General features: G+C 45.5%; 1 protein-coding gene across 4 annotated transcripts in view; it reads right to left on the bottom strand.

Annotated features, from left to right (window-relative positions):
- Positions 1–26,966, bottom strand: part of LOC144798682 (polycystin-1-like protein 3) — a 1,031,816-nt gene that overhangs the window by 758,875 nt on the left and 245,975 nt on the right. For all 4 annotated transcript variants that reach the window (XR_013603613.1, XM_078669668.1, XM_078669669.1 and 1 more), the window contains exons 7-8: positions 26,099–26,227; positions 24,348–24,567 (exon numbers count right to left, since the gene is read on the bottom strand). Coding sequence is in view for 3 of the 4 variants with exons in the window: in XM_078669668.1 (XP_078525794.1) it covers positions 24,348–24,567; positions 26,099–26,227 (349 nt within the window). In the remaining variant the exon portion in view is untranslated. The remainder of the gene's footprint in view (positions 1–24,347; positions 24,568–26,098; positions 26,228–26,966) is intronic.

Raw genomic sequence — 26,966 nt, 5'->3', positions numbered from 1 at the left:
ACCCAGCTGATCCTCTCCCTCACCAGAGACCCCGACACCGCCAGAACCAGCCTCCACAAAGGGATGAAAGATGTCGCCGAGTGGATGAAGAACAGCCGCTTGAAACTGAACTCAGACAAGACGGAAGTCCTCATACTTGGACCATCACCCTCCGCCTGGGACGACTCCTGGTGGCCCCCTGCCCTGGGCACCGCCCCCAAGCCGACAGACCACGCACGCAACCTGGGCTTCATCCTGGACTCCTCCCTCTCCATGACCAGACAAGTCAACGCCGTCTCCTCTTCATGCTTTCACACCCTCCGCATGCTCCGCAAGATCTTTCCGATGGATCCCGATCGAAACCAGGAAGACGGTCACCCAGGGCCTCGTCACCAGCCGGCTGGACTACGGAAACACCCTCTACGCCGGAACCACAGCCAAGCTACAGAAAAGACTATAACGCATCCAGAACTCCTCTGCCCGACTCATTCTAGACATCCCTCGACGCAGCCACATCTCCGGCCACCTGAGGAACCTGCACTGGCTCCCCGTCAACAAGAGGATCACGTTCAGGCTCCTCACCCACGCACACAAGTCTCTCCACAACCTGGGCCCCAAGTACCTCAACGACCGCCTGACCTTCCACACGCCCACCCGCCATCTACGATCCGCTAGCCTCGCCGCCGTACCACGCATCCGAAGAGCCACCGCCGGAGGCAGATCCTTCTCCTACCTGGCGGCCAAGACATGGAACTCCCTCCCCATCCACCTTCGGCTGACCCAGGACCACCTCGCCTTCAGGAGACAACTCAAGACCTGGCTGTTCGAGCAGTAGCGGCCCCCTTCCCCCAAGCGCCTTGAGACCCTTCCGGGTGAGTAGCGCGCTATACAAGTGAGTTGATTGATTGATTGATTGATTGTGTCTTCGGTGATCCTCATAGACCCCCCCAGAGCGGTCCGCCTCTGGTGGCCTCCGCTCTCCCGTCTGCTGCCGCAATAGAGGAGGGCGCTCCTCCAGCCACTGCCAAGCCTCCTCGGGAGACTGAAAGAAATAGGTTTTCTCCTTGTACATCACCTTCAGCTTCGCAGGGAAAAACAGCATATATTGTATTCGGAGATCTCTCAGCTTAGCCTTAACCGAGCGCCACTGCTTCTGTACCTCCTGGCTGTAATCCGGGAAAATCATTATGTGGGCATTTTCATACCGGATGTCCCCAAGCTTCCTAGCCTCCTGAAGGATCATGTCCCGATCCAAAAAATTCAGGAAACGGGCAATGACCGGCCTCGGCCGTGCGCCAGTCAGAGGTCTCGCCAGAAACGCTCTATGTGCCCTCACAATGACGAAACACGTGGAGAATTTGTCTTTTGGGAATGTGCGGAGAAGCCAGGAGTGGAGGAACTCCGCCATGTTTGCTCCTTCAAGTCCTTCCCTAAAGCCCACGAAGCGGAGGTTGTTGAGTCTCGCCCTGTTTTCCGCATCGTCCACTTTCCACAGAAGCTGTTTATGTGAGGCCTGTAGGTCCACCAGGCCCTTCTTCAAGTCCTCTATGTTATCTTCCACTTCCCCAATTCTGGTCTCCGAGACCGTCACTCTTTCAGCTAAGTTTCGGAGATCTTGTCGCAGGAGTGTCACTTCCGAACCCACCTCACCAATTTTGTTTTCCAGGGCCTCACGCGACGCCTGTATAGCACTCATCAGGAGGGCCGTGTCTGATCGCGCTCCACCCGCACCACCTTCTGCCAGAGGAAGGGCCATTGCAAACCGATCCAGTGTGTCCTGTTTGGGGGGCTTGGGGTCCAGATTCTTCTTTCCCATCGTGTTCTGCGTGTCTTCTTACCCCCACAGGGACGGCTCTGAGCAGGGCCTGATTCCTGTCGCTCGCCTCGCTCCTCTTGCCACAAACTGCCGCTTGTAGGGCCCCCCCGGCTCGGGCCCCCAGTCGTCTCTTGCTCAGGACCTGGTCCAGCACAGGCACAATGGATAGCTCAGGGGTGCTCCCAACCTCCGGGTCTCCTCTTCTCCCCGTCTGGGCTCGCCGCGGCACCTCGGGGACAGCTCAGTGCTCCGAGGGGGTCGTGGGCATCCCCCGCTGCCTTGAATCGGCCGACCGGGAAGCGAGGTCAGGCCACCGCTTACTCCGCAGCCCGCCGGGGCCTCCAGCAGCGCCGCGGCTACCTTCAGGACGGAGCCCGCGCCATCTTGGGATCCTCGCTAGGCCTCCGGACCGCTGCTTGTCTGCTCCCAGAAACAGGACTCTTCTCCAGGCCGATCTCACCGGTGTCCAGAAGGTGCGGGGGCCCCCAATTAACATTTGCTGTCAAAATTCGGGACTCAAGGTCGCCTTTATTTGTGTCGGATCTTTGTTAGTGGTCGGAGCTAGCAGGCTCGCGTCTTACCCTGGCATGCTGCTGGCCACGCCCCCCCCCAGGAGATTCTTGAGACCTCTCTCTCCTTTTAGATCTTTCTAGAGAGGTATGTGAGGCAGAGCTTTCATCATCATCAGAGACTGCAGACTGCATCAAATTTATTTATCAGCCTCTGCAGCCAAATCAACAACTTACCCTCTCTGTCTTTAACACCTTCAATGCTACAGGGTATTTTTCTCCTGTGCTGAAAGCTCCAGATTTGCCTTGTTCATGACAAGGTCAGCTCGTCATAAGCACAGCTCCAGTGGAACTGCATGACGAGCTGACCTTGTCATTAGCATGGAAGAGGTTAAGGGTTTTGGTTGAGAAAGTTCTACAAATCCTGCAGTCTTTTACTTTATGCTGGGGGTAGATACAGTTTTTATGGGGATCTTCAGCATGCAGCCTCTTCTTACCGCATGTTCCACACAACCTGAACACACCTTTCTTTGAAGAATCCGGCATTTTCAAAAAGATATCTGGTAATTATGAAGAAAAACTGAGCAGAGCTCAGGGAGACTACCTGTCACACGACGTGCAGTAGAAAATCTAAGGCGCTTACCCTTCTCTTGGGACTGATTGGCTTTTACTAAAGTTTGGTTCTTTTTTTACAAACGAAAGTAGATAGGCTATTGCAGAGTCTGTTCGTTGCATTTTGGCCTATGATAGTATTATCTACTGTTATATAATAATTCCGTGGGAGTCCCACTACAACGCCAGAAAGGATTCGAGTATGTCAATCTATGAAATATCCAATACTGGAGAATCATGAATGTCAGAAGTATAAGTCCTTGGGTTGGTATGACAAAATGCACAAAACCTTCCTTTACTAGGCGTGGGAGTTACCATTTACTGTTTCACCCAGGACAATCTTGCATTCATAAATACGGCTGGGTGGTCCATTACTCTAAGTCACACACTCCTCTGCGATTCCATCACTCTGCACAGAGCCTGTAACCTTTTAAAGACAGGTTTAAGCTGTGAATTATTAGTTGCACCTGTTTCATCCATTCCAGCATACAACACAATCCTAAATAATAGTTCATTTTTGTTCATTACAAAAGAAACATGCAGTGGAATGACCAGTGGCCAAACATATTTGTTAACTGTATTAGAAACCCTAAAATGTTGTGGTTTGACCTTGTATCCACCCTCCTGAAGTGCTCCTGAAATTCTCTTTGACCCAAAATAGATATGGCTAATATGCACATTGGTAAGTTAAACATACACGTTGTGAAAGAGGTCCTCCTAACCTTAGCAGTAGAAACCTGTGACTAACAAACAGCCTGCTCTGCATGAGAGATTCAATAACTACTGCAAACCTAAAACCCTATTCATTTAGCAGAATTTATACACATCACCTTCCATTTGTCAAGAACCCAATGGCATAGTGCACTTCTTTAAAAGCACTGGATCTGGCATACTGACTAGTTTTAAGACTATTTTAACGTATTCCTTTGTCCTTCAATTAATTGTTTTCAAGTTTGTTTGCAAAATGTCCAAAACTTTGTCTGATCATTGGCTGTGGAAATCTCATCTTTCTTCTACTTATGAAATAAAATTTAGATTCAATCAACAACATGAATATCAATTATCTAGCTGAAAAGCAGTGCCTTGAAAACCTGGCATTCTACCTTGGATAGGAGTGACCGACTGTCTTGAGTTAGCATTGGACTCCATGATTCCATAAACGAAATGCCTCACAAGTGAGACCAATCTTTTGGGGCATAAACTGTTTGAAAGAAAGCACCTCAAATTGCACTAGAGAGGGCCCCAGGCATTTATCAATGTGAAACAACTATTTTGAGCACTGAAGTTGACCATACTTATTGTCACGCACTGAAATTGCCATTAGCAAAGTATGCCCAATGCGATAGGCCATCTGTTCCATCAGAAAATCAATCCACAGGACATCATCATCTCTGAAATTTCTGGACATAAAGGATCTGTTCCACTGAAAATGCTCATCTACTTCTCCAGCAATGGCCACACCGAAAATAAAGGGTTGGAGTTGTGACCAGTCTTATGCTTCTTCAAGTGCACAACTTCTATGAAACAGAGACATGGATATCGAGACCACATGATCCCATGACCAAGTGGGGAGAAATGAACAAAGTTTAAATCACTTTCCAGCACGAAAGAGAAGTGACTGTTCTTGTTTCTTTGAACAAAATGAAGAAGAGAGTTTGTACCCTTTTTATTGTTTGCATCCAACAGCCTTAGTCAGAAATAACATACTTTGCCTGGTTTATTTTTTAGCTTATCAATGTATATATAGTGTTATGAGTTTTCTTTGATAAAGAATGGGAACACTCAGTAGAATACCCTAAGACAGTTTCCCGAAATGTGCGATTTAAAAATATACAATATTTTATCCTACATTGCACATACCTAACACCAGCATGCCTCCAACCGCTTTATGCAGGAACGCAGTTCCTATGTCCCCGATGTCAGACCCCAGACGCAACGTTTCAACATTTGTTTTTGGGCTGTCCCACCATACAACCTTACTGGAGCTCAATACACAACACATTACAGGAGACCACAAGACTTTTAGATATGGACACATGGAAGGCCTGCGCACTGGGGGGTTCTGACGTTGAAAACACCACAAAGTCCAAAATATGTTTCGCCTCGCTGGCTATACTGTTAGCAAAACGAGGGCTAACCATGCATTAGCGAGCTTCAGCAGGACCCCCAGAGGCGGCTTGGGCAGGAGCAGTTAATAAATGGAGCACTGCGGAGGAGGACCCGATCGGAAACGAGGAGGTATGAGGGGTACGTCGAAGCCACATTTCCACAGAATGGGCTGTACTTATGCACCAATTCAGGCAACACATAACACACAGTTGGCCGTCCTCACCGCCATCAACCCCAGTGAAGCGACCAGGTGGGAAATCACTCACCCGGACTCCCAAAGACCCTTTGACTCCACCAAGCCCCCAAACCCCCCTGCAGGTGCAGGAGCTCCTATCCACCCCATGGGGTCCACCTGAATTCCCAACATACCCAGCCTCACAGCACCCACAAGATAACAGCCCACTTGCAAAACACACCCGCCGGTGCACACCCCTACCCCCTCCTACTCATCTTCGGTTTGATCCTGAGTTAACAGTTAATGGAACACCCTGGTAGTTCCACACACCGGACAAATTAAAGGAAGGTCGAAACCTCCCTAGATGTAACAGAGCACACAAGGACACCTCATTTACCTCACACACGCTGCCAGTTAATTGGAAACAAGCTATTGTTCTGCCAATTATGAAGAAACCGAATGTTAGCCATGATACACTAGAAAATCTGCGACCCATCTCGCTTTTGCCATTTCTGGCTAAGGTAGCAGAGAAGGTGGCTAATCAACAACTTATGACTCATTTGGAAGACGCTCGTCTCCTACACCCCTCACAATCGGGTTTCGGGCAGGCCATTCTACAGAAACTGCCCTACTACGGGCCACGGAAACCATCAGACAGGGAGCCGATGCGGGACACACCCTGGCACTGATTATGTTAGACCTCAGTGCAGCGTTCGACACTGTGGCACATTACACCTTGCTACAGTGTCTGAACAGAGGCGATGTCTCGGGTCCGGCCCTGAGGTGGCTCAAATCTTTTTTAGTAGAGCGCAGTTTCCAGGTCAGACAAGGTGCCCACTACTCCAATGATATCAAACTGGAGCAGGGAGTACCCCAGGGCTCTGCCCTTAGCCCTACTCTGTTCAATCTATACATGTCTCCTTCGGCGGAGATTGTACAGGCTTTTGGAGTAGATGTAGTTTCCTATGCTGACGATACCCAGCTGCTGATCTCCCTATCCCAGGCACCAAAGGTTGCGGCATCCAATTTCAGGGCATGCATGCAGGAGCTTGCCTCCTGGATGGATAAGAACTGCCTAAAATTGAACGGCAGCAAGACCGAGGTGCTGGTGGTGGGTGGTGACACCTCAAGCTGGGCCTCGGAATGGTGGCCTCCGTGTCTGGGCCCTATTCCTACACCTTGTACTGAGGTAAAAGATCTGGGATTTTGGGTGGACTCCACTCTCTCCTATGACGGACATATCCGACGCTCAGTTGGGAAATGTTTTGGAGTATTAAAAAAATTGTAGAAAACATTGGATCTCCTCCCATTAGAGGCTAGGAAGACGATGATACATGCTCTCATTACATCTCGCCTTGACTACGGGAACATACTCTATCTGGGAGTCATGGCTAAGGGCCTGGGGAGGTTACAGGTTCTACAGAATGCTGCCGCACGGCTGGCTCTCATGCAGCCCAGGAGGGAGGCTTAAAAAAAAGCCCTCGACTCATTGCACTGGCTTCAGTTAAGAAAAGAGTTATGTTTAAGACGCTACTTACCTGTCATCGTATATCTCAGAATGCGGATCCGGCATATCTAAGAGACCTGATTACCAGGTATGTTCCAAGAAGGTCTCTCAGATCCAGTGGGACTGGCCAACTGGTAATACCAAAGGTAAAGAAGGCGAAAATGGGAGGTCGCTCTTTCCGGGTCCTGGCATCTCAGAACTGGAATAAACTCCCTTTATCACTTAGGCTAGAAAGCTCGGAAATTAAATTTAGAAAGCTGCTTAAAACATACTTGTTCACTACATAGTACAATTGGACCGGTGATGGGTTGTCTGCCCTTCCTCTCACATAGCGCGGGGACACACAGAGATGGCGTAACCATGCGCTTTATAAATTTCTTTATTATTATTATTAATAGATACACCCCCACTCTTACAACTCACACATATCACTCATTGCCTCTAAAATGGTATGTATATCATCAAGGAATGTACAAAATGCATGTGTACGAAAAGAATGTTGTTATATGAATCTCATGTAAACTGAAAAAAAGCAATAAAAAAAGTTTTTTTTAAATGGTGAGTTTTCTTTTTCTATGTAGTATTTTTATACATGAATCCATATACAAATGTTATGATTTTTTTTATCTCTTTGTGATGCTGTCAATGCCTCAAAATGCAGGTATCTCAATTAACAATCCTGGAAAGTTGTGGACACCATGACAGTTTCCGTTTAACCCTCTGTGTTTCTAATGCTGTGCTTTCTTTGAGATTCTTTGATCTCTTGTTAGAAAATGTAAAGTTTATAGATATGCACAGAAATGTTTCCATTATGTCTGCTTACTATCTAGGCTAGCCTATTTTATTGTTTTCAGTTATGGACAATGCCATTACATCATGGACACTCACTGTATAAGTTGACATGTTTTTATTGTTTTCAGTTAAATGAGCATAATCAGCAAGTGAATCAAGAGGGTGCATTTATTGCCGTGTTGGTTTAGTACTGATGATACTTTAGTGTCTGCACGTACAATTTAGTTATATTAACGTAAAGGTAAGATGGCAATTAGATACTATAAAAACTCAGGTGTCTGACGGTAGGGTAGAAGGGCTATTTGGTAGGATGATCAAGCCAAAAGTCATGCTTGAACCTGGGATCAGAGAAGTAACCTTAAGCCTAGCACTGTTTTTCATTCTCGGGCACTGTGATGGCTAAATGGTTTGTTTTTTAAATGACAAAAGGTATGCTGTACGTGACAGCTTAGGAAATTCAAACTAAAGGCTAGCTATTTACTGCTTCGCTTAAAATGCAGCTTAGCGCCTAGAAATGGCTTCAGAATGTTAGGATATTAAGAACTCACTTAAGCATGTTACAAATGTTCTTGGTGTTTTCGCTGACCAAGACATGAACTGCTGCAATCCTATTTTCACTTTGTTTGGTTACTGTTCATATTTTAAGCACTAGAGTAGGATTCTAAAATACAATTTTTAAAGTACCTCTCCTGATTTCAATGCTATTTTAAGTGCACTATACATAGACGAAAGAAGGTTTAATATACCAGTGTTTGTGAACTAACCTTGTGGGACTGATTGTTACCATAAACACTTCCTGTGCAGTATTGCTCAGTGTGCTATGTATGGGTTGCAGTTAAATTAGATTTCTGTACTGGTGCACTGACTGCTTCCTTGCTCCAGGGGGTTAGAAATCCTATCCATGTGGCTCTACAAGGATGCCTGGATTGTATCAAAACAGGCAAAGCCAATGTTTTAAAGACCATTAACTCTGGACTATTGACTAGCTTTAAGACTATTTTTCTATTCATTCCCCCTTATATTTCTTTGTTATCAAACCTGTTTGGTGGAATTTCAAATACACTTACTATTGTCCACCATGTAACCCTTATTTTTTTTTATATTGAAAAGACTAAGCCAAAATGAATGTCAAGTTTTTTTTTTCCAGTTTTTTTTCCAAAAACCTTTATTGAACATCAAGGCATGATACACATCAGCATTCTGTCAGGTAATATGGCATCCACTACAATCACGAAAATAGTTGACACTGCTAGAAAGATATTGAATAGTGTACACTCTGGCGCAACATTTCAGATAGAAGAAGTGGCGTTTACGTCTATGTAGCTTGTGAATAGTCAGTCGAGCATCTGGAGTCAGCCATGTCGGGGTCAGCTTCAGCGGTTTGGGCGTCAGTGATGGGGGAATTTTCAGGTCCCAGAATTTGTCCAGGAGCGTTTGGAAGCGGGCTGCGTCAGCTATCCAGTGCTTGGCCAGCGGCGCCGGTCTGTGGCCTCAGTGAATTGTTACCCACCACTTGGCAAGCACCAGCAGCATTGCAGTAAGTTTGCGATTAGCATCTGAAATGTCTTTGACATGGCCCAGGAGGCACAGTAGTGGGTCAGGAGTTATGCGCTCTGGAACGATTTCACTAATCATAGAGCATAAACGATTTCACTAATCATAGAGCATACCTCCAGCCAAAAGTCTGAGATCGTGGGGCATTACCAGGCTAGTTGGGAAAAATCCCGCCGGGAGGCGAGCAGCGCACACATCTATCATTGTCTATCAGACCCATCTTTTGCAGTGTTGCAGGAGTAGAGTACAGCCGGTGTAAATATTTAAAATGGATAAGCCGTAGGTGATAGTTGGGGGAGAGGCGCTTGGTTTGGTTGCAGCAGTATTGCCACTGTGCGGGAGGGAGACCGCCAGCCCGGTCTGCGCCCCATGTGTTACGAGCGCACTCAGTGTCCATGGGGGAGGCCACCAATGTGAGAGCGTAGAGCCTTGTGACTATTTTGCGCGGGGAAATGGAGGAATGTATGTTTTCGAGTGCAGTGTTGGCTGGGGAGCAAGCGGAAAGGCTGTGTTGTCATTTTTACATGTGGCCCTAATCTGGTAATAGAGCAGCTTGTCTAGTGGTGCTGCATCATCAGGAAATGTGAGGAATTTATTGTTGGGGTAAATGTCGGCACAGGTGCAGATACCCAAGTCTGCTGCGCAGTGATCCATGCCAGCCGTTTGTAATGGGGGGAATGCGGGCTTGATAGCAAGCTGCATTGAAGGTGCAAAAAGTGTTTTTGCGCAAGTGTATTTGAGTAGCCCATCCAAGGCCCAGCGCACACTCCACTGTGTCTATCTCGCCTCAGGGGATTCTGTGTGGTAAAAATAGTGCTGTCTGCAGCTGCCAGGGGAGGCCAAGTCCGTCTCGACCGCGACATGTGGCGGGAAAGGCGTTGAGTGAATCCAAAAATGGAGGAAGCTAGCTTGGGCGCATTACGCGTAGAGTCTAAGATCAGGGGCCCCATTCCACCTCTTGCTATGGGTAGTGTTAGGATGTCGTAAGCGATACGGGGCTGGCGTCCTGCCCAGATTAATGTGATAATGTTGGATCTCAGTTTTTTCTTTTGTGATGTGAGTGGAATGGGGGTATTTATAAACAAGTAAAGTCAAGTTGGAAGCACAATCATTTTTGTGATGGCGATGCGCCCAGCTAATGAGAGAGGAAGTTTTTGCCACGTTTGAGTCTTGGTCTCAAGCCAGTCCATTGCTTTGCCGAAGTTAGACCTCCACAGCTCATCCATGTCTCTACTCAGCAGATGCCCAGGTATCTGTTAGGACCAGTCGCCCAAATGAATGGGTAGTCAGTGGAGAACGGTTGAGTGGCATCTGTGAGGGGGAAGAGAACGGATTTGCCCCAGTTAACCTGAACCCCCGGATAGGCAGCCAAAGCGGATGACCTCCCTAGTCATGGGAGCTAGATTCTCAAGCGGTTCATGGATATATATTGTGACGTTGTCTGCGTACATAGATGTAACCAGGGCACAAGACGAAAAGCCAATGCCCCACTGAGTGTGGTGCTGGTGCAGGCGCGACGCCAAATGAATGCCAAGGTTAATTAAAAATACCTCTTTGCTACTGAACTCCAATGTCGTGAACCGATGGCACTCTGCTTTGGAGACTTGTTGAACATGGTAAGCCAAAAATGAACTTCGTTAATTCACAAACTTCAAGCACCTCACACAGGACCTGCTTTTCGGAGTATGAACTGTTATGAAATAATGTACTTGGATAGCCCACTGGAACAACCACCAGTAGTGTCTTTTGACATTTGGGAAATAATTTGACCAGCAGAATGCACACATGGCACAGCCTGGCCCCCTTGAAGCATTCTGTATTGCAATGCAGTTGCCCATCATCAAATAAGCTATATATGATAATTAGGGCTCCAGGGGTTATGGTATTTATTTTTTTGACATTTCCTGCTGTATTTACCCATATTTATTTTTTGTCAGCTTTATCTGTATTTATCCATATTTATTATGGGTTTTGTGAAAGAAATAAAACTGAAACTGGTATATTTCCACATTTATTTAACCAATAAATATGCAGTCATGCTTGAATGCCTGCCAGGTTTCAATGATATGAACACCCACAGAAGATAAATCAATGCACTTATATGAACATATGCAAATTTCGGTTTCATCCTTGTGCATATCTACTGTTGTTCAAGCCTCTTTACTAACATTTCTTTCTTTTTTAACCCCCATTTCCTCTCAGTCCACAAAGTTATTGGCCTGGCAAACATGGCAAAAGTATATTTAGAATCAATCACAAAGCACTCAATTTTCGTTTTTATCCACATTTAAAAATAAATACAGACAAGAAAATAAATGGCTTTCTGTGTGTATTCATCTGTAAAAAAAAATGTAAAAACGGAAAACAGGGAGGCTTAATGATAATGATGCAATGCCACCACTTGTGTCATCACCTGGGCCTACTTTAGTATGCACCTGGTCACTGAGACTTCAGAATCAATTGGTGTTGTTTTATTATGCTTCAGCTTCGTCACTGACACAATATCCACCTGTGGTTTCAATGTCCTCATTTTCTGGGAGATTTCTGGTTTCCTCCTCATCATCTACATTTTGAGAAAACTCACAAATTTTCACTTATGCTTATTATCAACAAGAATTATCATCTGTGTTTTGTATTCTTCGGTGCTGTAAGTTTGACAATAACCAGGTATTCCCACAATCATGTGAACTTAATAGAGATAATCAGAAGCAGATACTGCTTGCCTATATAAATATTTACATGTGTGCCCTTTAATCCCTTTGGGATTTATGTTTAAGACTCTTTGTACGAAGGTGCAGTAGATAAAACCAAAAAATAATAAACTAGCTTTTTGCTTTTTTCATTGCACATAAAAAACATACATACATATATTCATAGCTTAGCATATAAGATATAAGTTATGAACAGCTTCATTATGGTTTCGAAGATGATGTAATTTTCATATATTTTCTGTTTTAGGTATTCCCTTTTGAATTATACATGTTCTTTATTTAGGTGCACATTTTGAAATACAAATTGTATAATTATCAAGGTCGTTAAAATATTTGTTTAAATACAAAGTGATAATTTACCTTGCCCGAATACATTAGTGCCAATTTTAACAGGGCTTGAATTTTCGATTTGCTAGTTGAACAAGTTACTTATCTTTGATAACGATATTTCTGGAGGATACTCTATATAACCACAGATTCTTCACCTTGTGAATATGCTCCAGGCAGCAAACTCGATATGAAACTTTTGAAGAAATGCTCCCGCACGCCGGCAGCTCCATCGTTATGTAATTCCACTTCAGAAGTAACAAGTGGTGTTGCAATTAAGCGCCACCCAGGCGTGCTGATGTCAGGTTGTCCACACCCTCAAATGCAGAGCCCATCATCTCCACCTCAAACGAGAAGCTTCTGATCTCCACCTCTCCCCTATGGCCTTCCCAACCCTTTGGTAATGCATCCTTTAGCACTGTAAGTTATGGGTGGGGTAAAGAGGGGTCTGCTGCAGACCCAATCACAGGCTAGTAGCCACCACTGCAGGCTTTTTGCAGTCTCCTCCAAAATCTGGAAACAATGAAATGAAATGAAATGAAATGAAATGAAATGAATGAAATGAAAAAGAAACTTCTAAAGCGCACTGCGGCCAAGCGGCTTCCTGGCGCTAAGGAACACATCAGTATCTGCCAGGGGGCCCGGTGGAATTAGCCAGGGAAAGCCTGAGAAAAGAAGAACGTTTTGAGAGCTTTACGAAAGTGTGAGAAGATAGGAATGGAGCGAATAGAGAGGGGGAGAGTGTTCCAGATCTGGGGGGCCCGCACCGAGAAACGGGTGCCTCCGGTGCGGGATTTACGGAAGCGGGGGACGTGAAGAAGAGATAGAGAAGACGAACGAAGGGAACGGCTGGGGGCGTGAGAAGAGATTAAGGAGTTGATAAAGAGAGGAGCGGAGCGGGCATGCGCCCGAAAGGCCAAGCAGGCAAGTTTAAACTGGGACCTGAAATGAACGGGGAGACAGTGAAGGGTTTTGAGGGCAGGAGTGATATGGGAGAACTTAGGAAGACGGAGAACAAGACGGGCCGCCTGGTTCTGGATGGCCTGGAGCCGGCGAGTTTCGTAGGCCGGAATGCCTACGTACAGGCCGTTTCCATAATCCAGGCGGGATGTAATGAGGGCGGTGATGATAACTTTAAGGGCATCAACAGAAAAAAACTGGGAAATTTTGCGAATGAGGCGGAGGGAAAGGAAACAGGAGGAGACAACGGAACTGATATGCACATGCATAGAAAGATCGTTACTGATCTTGATGCCCAGGGTCCGGACAGAGGGAACTGGGGAGGGGGGAGGACCAAAAGAGAGGGGCCAGTGAACAGAGGACCAGGGGTTAGAGGGGCCACCAGTGAGAACAAGCTCTGTCTTGTCGGGGTTGAGCTTCAAATGATTGAAGCTCATCCACTGGGAAATGAAGACAAGAGTGGAGCTGAGCTTAGGGAGAGAGTGAGTAGGGGAAGACAGATCAAAGACGAGCTGGAGGTCGTCTGCGTAGTTGTACACCGAGACCCCCAGCTCAAGAAGGGAAGAAATGAGGGGGCGGATATAGAGATTGAAAAGAAGAGGGGAAAGAGAAGAGCCTTGGGGTACCCCACAAGTGACCGGGAGGGGGGGTGCAGAGAAATCAGAAAGGTGAACTGCCTGTGATCTGCCCCGAAGAAAGGACGCGATCCAGGAGAGGGCAGTGCCCTGGATGCCCGCTGCGCTGACACGGTCGAGAAGAATGGCATGGTCGACCGTATCAAACGCAGCGGACAGATCCAAGAGGACTAAGGCCTGAGGGAGATTGCTGTCAGCTTTAACTTTCAGTTCATCCAGAACCGCAAGGACCACACTCTCAGTAGAGTGGCCAGGTCGAAAGCCGGCCTGGTGCGAGGCCAGGATGTTATTCTCCTCGATGTAATTGGAGAGGCAGGATGTCACATGGCTCTCAAGAATCTTCCCTAGATAGGGAAGAAGGGAGATCGGCCTAAAGTTCGATGGAAGGGAGGGGTCCAGGCCAGCTTTCTTCAGGATAGGAAGCACAATGGCAGTTTTGAAGGAAGAGGGGACAGAACCCAGAGCCAAGCAAGAATTGAGAAGAGCTAGGGGAGGGGTAGGACAACTAGTGTATAGGGTTCTGAGGATCCGTGCAGGTGCACAATCCGCCAGAGAGCCGGACTTGACCTTAACAAGAAGGTCGAAGAAGAGCTCAGGTGAGATGGGTTTAAAATGATCCAAAACAGAGGAAGAGAAGGAGGAATGAACGGCAAATCAGGTTGGGGCACGATCGGGATGTTGGCCTTGATGGTGATTATTTTATTGATAAAATAATCATTCAAAGAATGACAAAAAGATTGAGAAGGAGCAGGGGAAAGGCCATCCGACAATCCGACAGAGTCTCATTATGCTGTGACCACTGGGATTTGAGGTGCCACTACAGAGCCTGCATGTGTCACCAAGTATGATTGCCCTGCAAAACTCAGGAACCCAACAAACCCAGAAGCCTCAGAGTCATCTGAGTACAGTGCTGAAACATTGGGATCATAGCCGGAATGTTCTGGATTCTCTGCTTTAGGGGAAAGGCACGAAAGCATACCGTATCCAGAATAGCTCGGATGAACTGAAGTGGCTGCAAAGATAGTTGTGACTTCTGTACGTTGATAGTAAACGCCAACAATATTAGTAGGTTTGCTGTCATCTGGAGGCAGTTGACGATTGCCTTGGTCATATCCGACTTCAGCAGCCAATTCCTGAAGTAGGGGATGACTGCTACCCCGCTTTCCAAAGAAGCGAAGCAATCACTGCCATCACTTTCATGAACACCAGAGTGGCATAGGTGAAGGCAAAAGAGAGTACTGCAAACTGAAAATGCTCCTGGCCCACTGTGAACTGCAGGAACTGCCTGTGGGCCAGCAGGACGGGGATATGGAAATAAGCCTCCTGCAGGTTCAGCACCATTATCCAGTCTCAAGGGTCTAGGGTAGACAGGACGTGGGCTGCCATTAGCCCATTGAACTTGTCCTTTAGCAGGATGGTGTTGAGAAGTCAAAGATTAAAAAAAGGACAAAGGTGTCCATTCACTGGCATAAAGAATTAGCAGGAATAACTCCCAGTTCCTACTTTAGAGGCCGGAACCCTGTCAATGGCCCCTTTGGCCAACCAGCCCTGCACATACTGCAGCATAATGGACAATGAATCCTCAGTCAGCCTCCCTGATGATAGTGGAAGGAGTGGCGGGCAGAAATAAATGGGAAGGCGAAGCCTTGATGGACAATTCGCAAGACCCATTTGGCCAGCCACCTCCATATGAAATAGTGGATCCTCCCATCAATAGGGGACTGTGTGTGGCATTGAATGGACACACTAGAGCAGTTGTACTGCTGCAGAGGCTAGAAAGGCAGGGTACTACACTACACGTTGTCCCGCTGACTTGGGAGTTGTCTCTGAGAACCACAGCCTTGCAAGGCCTTCTGGGCTGGTGGGGGAACTGGCATAGGAGAAACAGGAAACCTTGACTATAGCCATGGAGAGGAAAAACTGTTGGTGGAAGTGTTTCGTGGGAGCAGAAAGACCCAAGTAACATGCTGTGGCTCAACTCTAGTTAAACTGTCCTAGAGCCAAGTCAATATTTTCGCCAAAGAGACACACGCTGTCAAACAGCATATTCATCAGGGATGCTTAGACATTCTCAGAGAAGCCTGCAGACCTCATCCAGGTGTGACATCAAAGTGAATCGCTGGTGCATATTGCTTGGCGTCACTCGTGCCCAAGCAAGAACAAACATTTCATGGCATCGCGACGATCCTGGATAGCTTGGCAAAAAGCCTACACTAAGGTCATCCACAAAAGTCAGTAAAACGAGTAATGCATAGTCCAAAAAGGCTGGGGAGTAGATACTGAGATGACAGCTGGTATCTACTGACCTCAAAGTAAAGCCTGCAGAAGAAAAGATCGCCTTGCCAAATGTCTTCATCCATTTCAACTCACAATTAGGCAATTACTTTGCTGGTGGACGCCTGTACCACCAAGTCTCTGTAGTTGGATGTTGTGTAAAAAAAACTGGGTCATCCCATGCCAGGCAATTGTGACAAGCAACCTGCATGGTAACCAGTGGTCCTGAAATTGGCTCCAATTAACAACTGAGGAGGAGGCATTTCCCTCCATAATAGGGCCTGGGGAGACACAAGGCCAGTATCTGGAGAAGTTGAGGAAAGGGTTGTGAGCAGGTGTTCCTCCTTTCCAATGAAATACATGTTGTTTAAAGGATAATTCCTTATTCAAATAACACTCTAAAGTCCTGGGTGATTTGAGTGACAATAGTTCTTTCTATTCACCACTTTATTTCATCCATTTAACTTGTTTTTTAATTCTCAATAAGCAAATATTTAGAAAAAGTGAACAGCCGACACGTGTTTCGCCCTACGTGACTGATGGAGCCAGGGCTTTGTCAAGGCTAGTTATTGCATTCTCACATCATAGAATCAACGATGAATCCGTACATGTTCAAATTAATTCCTCGAGGAATTATGCCAGGACCCAACGAGTGAAGACTGTTCTCTTGACCAGCAAAAATTGGATTTTAAAACAGAATGCTTCAGAATTAATTTGAACATGTACGTATTCATCGTTGATATCATGATGTGAGAATGCAATAACTCACATCAGAGTCCTGCAGTAGTTTTAAGCAACTTTCCTTGCTGAAGGCTACAGAAAAGGTACATCGAGTCTTCAGACAGGCTTAACTGCCTGTTCAAGGACAATATAGTCTTTGAGGCACAGAGACAAGAACCACAGCTGTCCTAATTGAACACAGCTTCTTTTGTTCTGAAATAGTATGGAAGTATAGTCAAGGTCACTTATGGAGCTCAAGCAGTCCCCTTTTTTTTGCTAAGATTAGATTAGTTGGCTGAAGGAAAGGAGAGGCTGGGGATCTCAACGTAGAGACACCCTAAAATACCATCATAATATTACAATATTTTCCTTTGCTCTGCCTATTGATAAATATGGTTGCCATTGTTTTGTTTGCTTTTATAGTAACTACTATTCATATTGTGTGTGCTAGGATAGGATTTGCTGCCTTATTTTTGTTAGACCTCCATGCAGCTTTCGACACTGTCAACCATAACCTTCTCAACAACCGTCTCTTTAATAAAGGCATCCGGGGCAAGGCCTCAAGCTCCTTAAATCTGTCTTTTCAGATAGAGAGGATTTTGGTAAGCTGAATGGCTTCAACTCCCCCTCTTTCCCCTTACCTTGTGGGGATCCTGAGGACTCTGCCCTGAGTCCGACCCTTTTTAATTTATAAGTACCCCTTTGGCTAATCTAATAAAATCTTTGGCTTCGCAGTGGTGTCTTACGCCAATGACACCCATATTGTGGTGTCAGTGGCCAGCAATACAGATGACACTGCATCTTGCTTTCATGACTGCATGCTCCAAGTTGGAAGTAGGAAGTCAAGCAACTGTCTAAACCTGAAACTGGGTAAAACCAAGGTTCTGTTATTTGTCTGGAACACATTGTTTTGGCCCCAAACTGGCAGCCACAGGAGCTGGGGGTGTTCCCTACCCCTCTTACCAAAGTTAAAGATCTTGGGGATTACTTTGATAAACTCTCTTTTGAAGGACATGTAAACTTTATCACATCCTACTGTTTTTTCATGCTCAAAACCCTCAGGAAAATCTTTCTCTTTGTCCCTCTTGATTTACAGAAATCCATGATCTCTGCACTGATTTTGTGCTAAAATAGATTACTGTAGGGTTTCATTTTCAAACATTCAGAAATGTTTTTTTTCAAACTATAGATTGTTTAGAATGCGGTTGCTCAGCTGCTTATGGCGATATCTAAGCATCAATCAGCTTCTCATCCCTTACTTCATTGGCTTCCCATAAAAAAAGATTGAATTTAAATCTCTATGCATTGCATTTAAGGCACTGCATAACTCTAGTCCAGAATATCTTAGGCAACGCTTCCAATGGTACATCCCTGAAAGATCCCTGTGCTCATCTTCTACATCGATTCTTGTAATCTCCAAGGTCAGAAGAGCTGATTGAGGAGGTAGAAGCTTTGGAGCTTGCACAGATAGACTGAGGAATTCCATGTCGCTGGATCTCAAGGAAAAAACCAGACCAGCTCTCTTTCCGTAAAGACTTAAAAATCTGGATTTTCAGCCAGTAGTTCTTCGCGGCTGTATTCTATTTCTGCTCTGTTTTCCCAGGTTCTTTCTTCTACTGCGTTTCCGCATCTAGAGACACCTTTGGGTAGTAAAGTGCTCTACAAATCTAAATTTCCTTTCATTACTGTTCTTGAGCGTGTCTGTTCATGATGATTGAGGGTTTGTGTTACACCAACTATTCTTCTGCATCTCACAGCACTGATAGTTACCCAATACACATTTTACTCATGTAATGCTCAGTGAGTGGTGAGCGGTTGCAGTCCATTGGGTTCTCTGTCTCATGCTGGTACATAGACTAAGACTTTGGTTCCAGAGGGTCTGAAGAACCCTCTCTTGGGCTGTGTTCGGGGAAGAAATCCAGTAAATGTCTCACTTCTATCTCTTCTATTTCATTTGGCTCTTTCCCTAGCTCCAATTGACACACTCACAGTTCAACTCACACCTGCTCCACAACTCCCTCCACTGCCACCATCCACCAGAAATTTGAAAATCAGCCATTCTCCTCCTGGTTATCTAAACCAACCCATTCACCCTTGAACAAGGAGACTCTTCCCAAATTCCACACCTGACCCCTCTTTACTCTGACAACCCTTTTAAGAAGCTTCACAAACTCGAGAGGAAAAGACCATTCTGAAGTTCTTTTACCTCAACCACATGATTTCATTTCTTGCACCAGCTGTTCAACATAAATATCCAGCTTTGGTAATTTCCTCTTAGGTTTATCCTTCTGTTGCTTCATCTTCCTTTTAACCTCCAGCAGCTGCTCTTGAATAGATCCTGAGCAACCGTCTCCGTAACTCTGTGTTTATTTCTTAGCCACAAAGGATACAAAGTAATCCAGATATATCGTCCTGCAAATTAATAGAACGGCAAACATCCAGTGACCAGATTACTGGTGGTGCGGTATGATAGCAATATTGCCAGGCTTTACTTTACTTCAACGTATGCCGTTATTGTGAGTCAACTGAATGATATCTTTAAAAATTGTGTTGAATCTTTAACCTGACTGTTAGCCTCAGAATGGAAAATGGAAATTCTCTTATGCCCTACGCCTAATCAATCAATATAGTTCCTCATGCAAGTATTACAAAATTGTAGAGAATTGTCAGAAGCAACTCATTCAGGCAAACTTCACTAGAAAACACATGTTATGTTATTCGGAATTTGTAAGCGCACGGTCACCCAAAGGTTTCATGGCGCTGAGGGGAGACAGATGGTAAGGAAGTGGTCTAACCGTGCGCTTGCTTGAATAACCAGGTCTTAAGAGCACCCCTGAATTTCAGCAGGTTAGTACAGGACCGGAGGGACAGGGGGAGGCTGTTCCAGGTCTTTGGGGCAAGATAAGCGAATCGACATCCTCCAAGTCGTTTTTTCTTGTACAATGGCAGCTTAAGGAGAGACTGATGGGCAGAGCGAAGGTTCCGATTTGGTTCATACTTATTTATTAGTTGATTAATGAACCTGGGACTTTTGCCGTGGAGTGCTTTGTGAACCAGGCAACCTACTTTAAATGTGATCCGGTGCTCAACAGGAAGCCAATGAAGAGAGGCTAGCAGGGGTTTCGCCGAAGTCCTTCGATTACTTTTAAATATTAACCTCGCAGCTTGATTTTGGACGATCTGTAGTCGTCTAGATAGAGTGAGAGGGAGGCCCAGATATAATGAGTTCGAAAAATCAAGGCGAGAGAGAACCAAGGCGATCACCACTTGGATGAGGGCGGAGTGTGTCAAAAGGTGGGCAATTTTTCTGATCTTTCGAAGTTGAAAGAGGCTAGAGGAGATCACGGTTCCTACCTGATTTTTCAAGGAAAGGTCGGCATTGAGGGTGACTCCAAGACTCTTCACCGATTGAGAAGGCTTAGGAGGGGGTCCCATCGAGGGTTGCCAAAAGTGAGGGCCCCAGCTAATCACACTCTTACCAGGGAGTACCAGCTCGGTCTTTCCGGGATTGAGCTTTAAGTGATTCTCATCCATCCAGTCCTTGATATGCAACATCGTGGACTGAAATTCTACCGCCGCATCCACAGAGTTTAACAGGAAGACCAGTTGCAGATCATCTGCATAATTGTAGATGGTGACTTTCCTGTTCTTTAGGGACTGTAACAATGGTTTCAAATATAAATTGAACAATAGAGGGGACAATGACGACCCCTGAGGGACACCCCATGTAGTGGGAAGTTTGGATGCCGTAAAGTTTCCCAGTTTGACAGCCTGGGAGCGGTCCATTAAAAAGGATTTGACCCAGGCGAGACGGTGTAATAAGATGGTATGATCCACCGTGTTGAACGCGGCCGATAGATCTAGAAGTACAAGGGCCTGATGATCGTCGTTATCGGCATTGAGCCTTAGTGTGTCAAGGACCGCAAGAATGACTGCCTCGGTGGAGTGTGCCTGGCGGAAACCGGCTTGATTTGGCTCGAGGTAGCCAGATGTCTCAATGAAATTAGAGATACAGCTAGCCACGTGCGCTTCAAGCAGCTTGGCCCCGAACGGAAGGAGAGATATGGGCCGATAATTAGAGAGCACAGCTACATCAGCACCCGGCTTTTTTATTAATGGGACCAAAGTGGCATTTTTAAATGTCATTGGGACTATTCCGAGTGATAAAGATTTATTCAGAAGTGGAAGGATTCCCTGAGGTAATATGGAATATACTTCCTTCAGGATATGCGGGGGGCAGGGATCATTGGGAGAGCCGGACTTTACCCGATTCATAAGTTCCACTAGTTTGGGAAAATCAATATGGGGAATTGACTGAAGTTTGTGTGGGGCTTCACAAATTTCCCTGCTAATAGCCTTGGTATGATTCATCTGAATGCTAGCTTTTATAATATCAATCTTCTCTCGGAAAAAGTCATTAAGTTGATCGCAGAGTAATTGAGTTGGGGGTTGGGAAGGGGAAGTGCGGGTGTCGTTGCATAGATCATTGACTACTTTGAAAATTTCTCTTGATTTATTTTGAGCCGTAGAGATTTTATTAGAGAAGAAAGCTGCCTTAGCGGCTAGAATGGAGCTATTATAATTCCTCCGGGCTGTCGTGAATGACCGTCTGTCTTTTTCGCAATAGCCCTGTCTCCATTTTCTTTCTAATTGGCGGAGTTCTAGTTTTTGAGTTTTTAACTCTGTAGAAAACCATCTATGGGCGTCCATACGACGAGCGCGAGCGAACTTGGTTAAGGGGACATGTGCCTCGCAAGCAGATGAAAGCCAATCATTTAGTGCTTTGTCCATGAGGTTGATGTCCTGGTCCGAAGCCGAAACCGGGAGGGAATCTGTTAGGGTAGATAAAAGCTCCGGGAGGCTAAGCGATCTCCATTTCCTGGCCGTCCCTCCCAGGGACACACAAGTTTTTAGGTTGCCCTGCAAAGTGATGGAAAAATGCAACAGGTGATGGTCGGACCATATGCACGGTAAAGCGGTAGGGCTGGAGATGGAGATATTATGTGACCAGATTTGGTCTAAGATATGACCTTTTATCGTGGGTGGGAATTTCGACATGTTGAGAAAAATCTAAATTGGAGAGAAGCTCGAAGAGTTCTGAGGCGTGAGGACCAGCCTCTAGATGATTATACCAATAGTTAAGGTCTCCAATCAAAGTGACTTTGTCATAGTCAACGGTCAGGCCAGCCAGTTGCTCAGACAGAGAAATGGGGAAAGACGGCATCGATCTAGGTGGGCGATAGATCAAAACTAGTACCATAGTTCCTATGTTGTTATCCGATTTTATTACCAGATTATCAGTATCTGGCAGATCTAAAGAGGGTAATATGGTAAACGTATGGTCTTTATGAATGATAGCTGCGACGCCACCCCCAGTTTTTCCTGGTTTTCTATTCGCAGATAATATATAGTAGTCTGACGGTAAAGCTGCGAGTATATCTGGCAAGGAATCTGTCGTAAGCCAGGTTTCTTAAACAAGCAACATGTCAGGTCTGTCTGTTTGAAGTAGAAAGAAGATATCTAATTGATGTTTTACCATGGATCTGGTATTGAGGTATAAGCAGTCAAGCGTCCGAGCAGCAGGACATGAGGGCGGGGTAGAAAGATTGGGGCTCTGGGACGGGGCAGAGGATGGTTCCAGCGATACCTGGTGAGTGTGGATGTTGTTGATCCTTAAGCGGGCATGAGTAGTTGGATCGAGGGAGGAAGGGCCAGAGTTCTGTAGGGCAAGAAGTTCCCAAAAGGAGTAGCTGGTGATTTCTCCATTCTGCCTGGCCCCTGGGCCCGGCCGGTCGCGGACGGGCGCAGACGGGCTTGCCTTAGGCGCGCCTTCGGCACGCAAACGTCGCGCCCGCTGCGCCCGTCCGCTGCGCGTCCGGGGAATGCACATGTTTTTATGGAGGCGGTAGGAAGGGCAAGGGGGCGTGGCCTCACAAGATGGGCGTGGCTTGTGCGTGTCTGGGGGAGTGCCGCAAGATTCCCTGTACAGCGCGTCAGCGCTAAGTCTACAGCGCGTCTGCTGCAGGAGGCGCTCTATTCCCAAGTGAGTGCTCAGGGAGGGCAGTGATTTTAAAAGCAAACAGAATCAGAATATTCTTAAAAAAGGCAAACAAACAACAGCACAGTTCGACTCCCGGCTTTCCGCCTCAGGAGTTTTCTAGTCTGTGGCGCGCTCGTAGTCAGCGCGATATTTAAACGTCAGAGAAAAGGGGCGTGGCAATAATCATGCCTGAAGTCATGTTCTCTAAAATCCTAATCTCCATGTTCTCTACATATGAGATTCATTTCTTGGTGGGGTATAAATAGTCACTAATTCTCTTAATTGGATGTTGGATGACCATAGTTTGCAAATGACAGCAGGGTGCTCAAAGTCGTCTGACCTGCTTGACATTCTTGCCCAGTGAATGATGATCTATGGCTGTTGAGAAGGGATTTGTAAGTCCTACAATTCGGGCTTTGAGGTTTCCATTGATAGGTGTCAAAGGTGATATATTTTAAGTTAGGAGCTTGTATTTAGGGATACTTTCCCCATATCATGTATCAAACTATTTCATATATCAAATAACATGGTGCTATGGTGGTATGGCTGGTTCTTTTAAAACATGATACGGAAAACAAGAAGGCAGTTCTCAAACGGGAGGCAGTTTCAGAAGGCACATGCTTCAACTGAAGAACTGCAGCCATTAGATATGCTTTAACTGAAGAACTGCAGCCATTAGATATGCTTCAACTGAAGAACTGCAGCCATTAGATATGCTTTAACTGAAGAACTGCAGCCATTAGATATGCTTCAACTGAAGAACTGCAGCCATTAGATATGCTTTAACTGAAGAACTGCAGCCACTGGTCAGATTCTTCAGAGCCAGACTGGGAACAGCAACCAGCACTGGCAGATTGCTGCTCAACCCGCCCTGGGACCGGGGAGGGGGGAGGAGTGAGAAGGGTGGATTGCAGGGGACGCGAGGAGCTAATAAGAAGCACCTTTCCTGCTTTTGTTACAAGGGGCCGATATTGCAATGCTGTAAAAGCACCCCCCAGTGACAAAAATGCCCCCATGGCCACAAAACCTGCCCCACCCCTCCGGCCCACCGGAAAAACTGAGCAGGGGGGTCATATATGGGAGGCGTCTTCATGATCTATACAAAGCAGATAGAATTGTATCGACTTCTAAGGGTGCAGACCACGGAGTGGGGGGTGGTGATGTATGTTTGTGTTTTTTTGAAGGGGAACATGATGTTTACAGTTGTCCGTGTTCCTGTGCCCAAAATGAAACTTCAAATGTTGTGGTTTTCAAAACAGTTGCGATTATGAAGTAGATAATGCAGAAAGAATGCTCAAACAACTTTGAAAACAGTGTTATGCATGTTAGTGTGAAAGATGAACCTCTTTGGAGTGCTGGTGTGATAATCATCCATACAGATGAATGAGGTCCGTGCAGCCAAGAGTGTACTTTTTGGGTTAGTGACTGGTTGTCACATGTAACTCTCCAACTCTCTCTTATTTCATACTGCTTCATTAGTAAACATAGTTGGGGCCAGAATGCAATACTGAAAACAGCAATGAATGAAAGATTAGAACCTGCACATTTTCTTCACTGACAATGGAAAATGAATAGGATCACCTATGGATGATAGAGGCATGCAATCTCTACCATAGACCTCCCTTACCGTTATCAGTGAATGTGGTGTACAAGTCAAAGTGGGTGCTATTGGGTGTATACTGGAATCCCAGGTAAAGTTCAACTGGAAGAAGCGGATCCGGCTCTATATGGATGATCACAGAATCTTCCTCTGACGTCACATTCACTCCAACTTCCAACAACTGATTAATCTGGACACGTCTCCATGCAGGAGAGGCAGAAGTGCTTTCATTTCTGGCTAATATAATCTGGAAAGTCAAATGAGAGCAGTCACACACGATGAGTTGAGCCACCCATGAAGAAGTCAGTTAAAGTGGGAGTGTTGTGGTATTGTAGGTATACATTTGTATTTACATAGCGTAAATCTAGCTAGGAAACAACGTAGAACTGTACAGTATTGTGTGCATCAAGTGGGGATTACACAAATACATTTCATTGATTCAATTCATTTTTTAGGTACACAGATTACTAGATTCACACAATGTTGAGTCAAGCAAAGAGGCCAGAATTCAAACTTGGGTCACCAGGTGTCAGAGTCAGCAGCACTGCCACTATGCCATTTCAACATCTACAACCATGCAAGTTTAGTTGTCAGCTGAGATGACAGCAGTTACACATAAGGAGAACAATCACATAAAAGGACAGCAGCTTCAGAAGAGAAGAGCAATCACACAGACAGAGAAGTCACAGGTGGAAAGGAATCACAGAAAAGGAAAGCAGTCAAACAAGAGGAGGGCAGTCTGACAAGGGCAGGGTAATCATATGAGAAAAGAGCAGTCACAGGAAAGGAGAGCAGCCACACAATGGAACAACAGTCCCACAAGGGCAGAGCAGTAACATGAGAAGAAAGCAATCACAGTAAAGGAGTACAGCAACCTAGGAAGAGAGTAGTCACAGAATATGAGGGGAGTATCACCACAGGAAAGGAATAATCACTTGAGAGGAGAGCAGTTATGTAGTAGGAAATCAGTCATTTAAAAGAAGAAGAGTCTCATATTAGGTGGACAGTGCCAAAGAGCAGAGTATACACAGGATACGAGAGCAGTCATGCTGAAAAACATCAGTAACACAGGAGTAGAAAAGTAGATTATGCATGATTGACAGTTTTCAGAAAAGCAAGGAACAGATCAGTCAAATGGAAGCTGATCACTCATATGGGAGTAGAGCAAGTCATCTGCGAAACAATTGCCAATTAAGGGAAGAAGAGGAAGTCTGAATCAGGAGAAAACGAATATAGCACTTTACAACACGTCCTTTCACTGAAACATTCATCTTCACAAAGCATCTTGGAATTCCCATGGTATCTAGGCATCATATACAAGAATACAGGGTTTGGTAACATATCTACCAAATAAATGAATGTTAGGAACAACAGTAATAACACACAATACAGTACAGAGTAAGCCACACAAGAACATATGCATTTTTATGGGATTTGATCACTATACAGTATCATGACCTGGGAATGCCAGTTGAATCATATGTTCTTAACCATCAAATCAAGGGCCAGGGTTCCCATTCTAAAGGAAGATGCTGAGGTGAAATAAAGGGAAGCAGGTACTGCCTTGAAAGAAGTAAGGAGTAAAGCTTCTTTATTACAATAATCAATAATAGGTGGGAGACGCATCAGGACCTGTGCTTTTGCACTAGGTAAGCGATGGAAACGGGAAAGGTCACAGTACACGGTCAAGAGCAGCTTTCTGGGTCTGGTAATCAACACGATCTCTTCAAGCCCTACAGATCCCACCCTCCCTCAGATTACCCAGGCACTAAACACACCTCAATGGTTTCCGGTATGCTGGGGACTTCAATGATTAGTTCTTCAGAGCTGAGCTCTATGCCGGCGACGCTTCCCACAATCTCCTTCTCATTGACATATTTGAAGGGGTTGAAGGTCAGAGCAGCCACCTGAAGGGGAATGCAACAACATCAGAGAGGAGTGGGCTGTATTTCAACATAGTCTGTCTGAGACAAGGAACGTACTACTAGCATGGTTGTAAAGTACTCATCCAATCTGATGATACAAAGAGAACAAGCATGTTTGTCAAACACCAGATAAAACAACCTGAGAAAAGGTACTTCAGTAGTTGAACATCAGAATACCGACTACACAGATATAGTGCTACATGAATATTGTAGCAAACATACTGATAACCAAAATGGTAAGGTGCCAGGTAGTTAATGACAAAAGTGGCAAAACGTGTCAGCTTAGACAGTAGGCAGCCAGGATGAACTTAGCATGTTTGCGTGCCACTCGGAACTTCACACTTTCTGTAGCACCTAAGAGACTGAAGTCAGGCCATGAAGTAAAAAAAAGCTTGATAAAATGGAAACTATCATAGTGTTCACAACATGTTCCTTACTGAATACAACAATACTTGAGGAGGGTTAGCTTAGTTTGTTGGATCCTGTTACTATCCACAAGACAGAATGTTGCATTGCCACTATCTCACTTGGATGTAGGATTGCTCACCCAGGTAAATGTGTAAAATCACTCTGCCCGTGTGAGATATATTTTAGGGTCATCGTCCACAGATAAAACCTAGGGCTTGCTTCATCATCGGACCCTCGCCCGCTCACCTGGTGACTAAGTACAAAATGGTAGTTACGCAAACACACTGACTGTAACTCAAAACAAGTCATCTAT

This window comes from Lissotriton helveticus, chromosome 12 (assembly GCF_964261635.1).
Source record: "Lissotriton helveticus chromosome 12, aLisHel1.1, whole genome shotgun sequence".
In the NCBI taxonomy this organism is placed as follows: domain Eukaryota; kingdom Metazoa; phylum Chordata; class Amphibia; order Caudata; family Salamandridae; genus Lissotriton; species Lissotriton helveticus.
The sequence above is the reverse complement of the archived record's forward strand: the minus strand, read 5'-3'. Positions and strand labels throughout refer to the sequence as shown.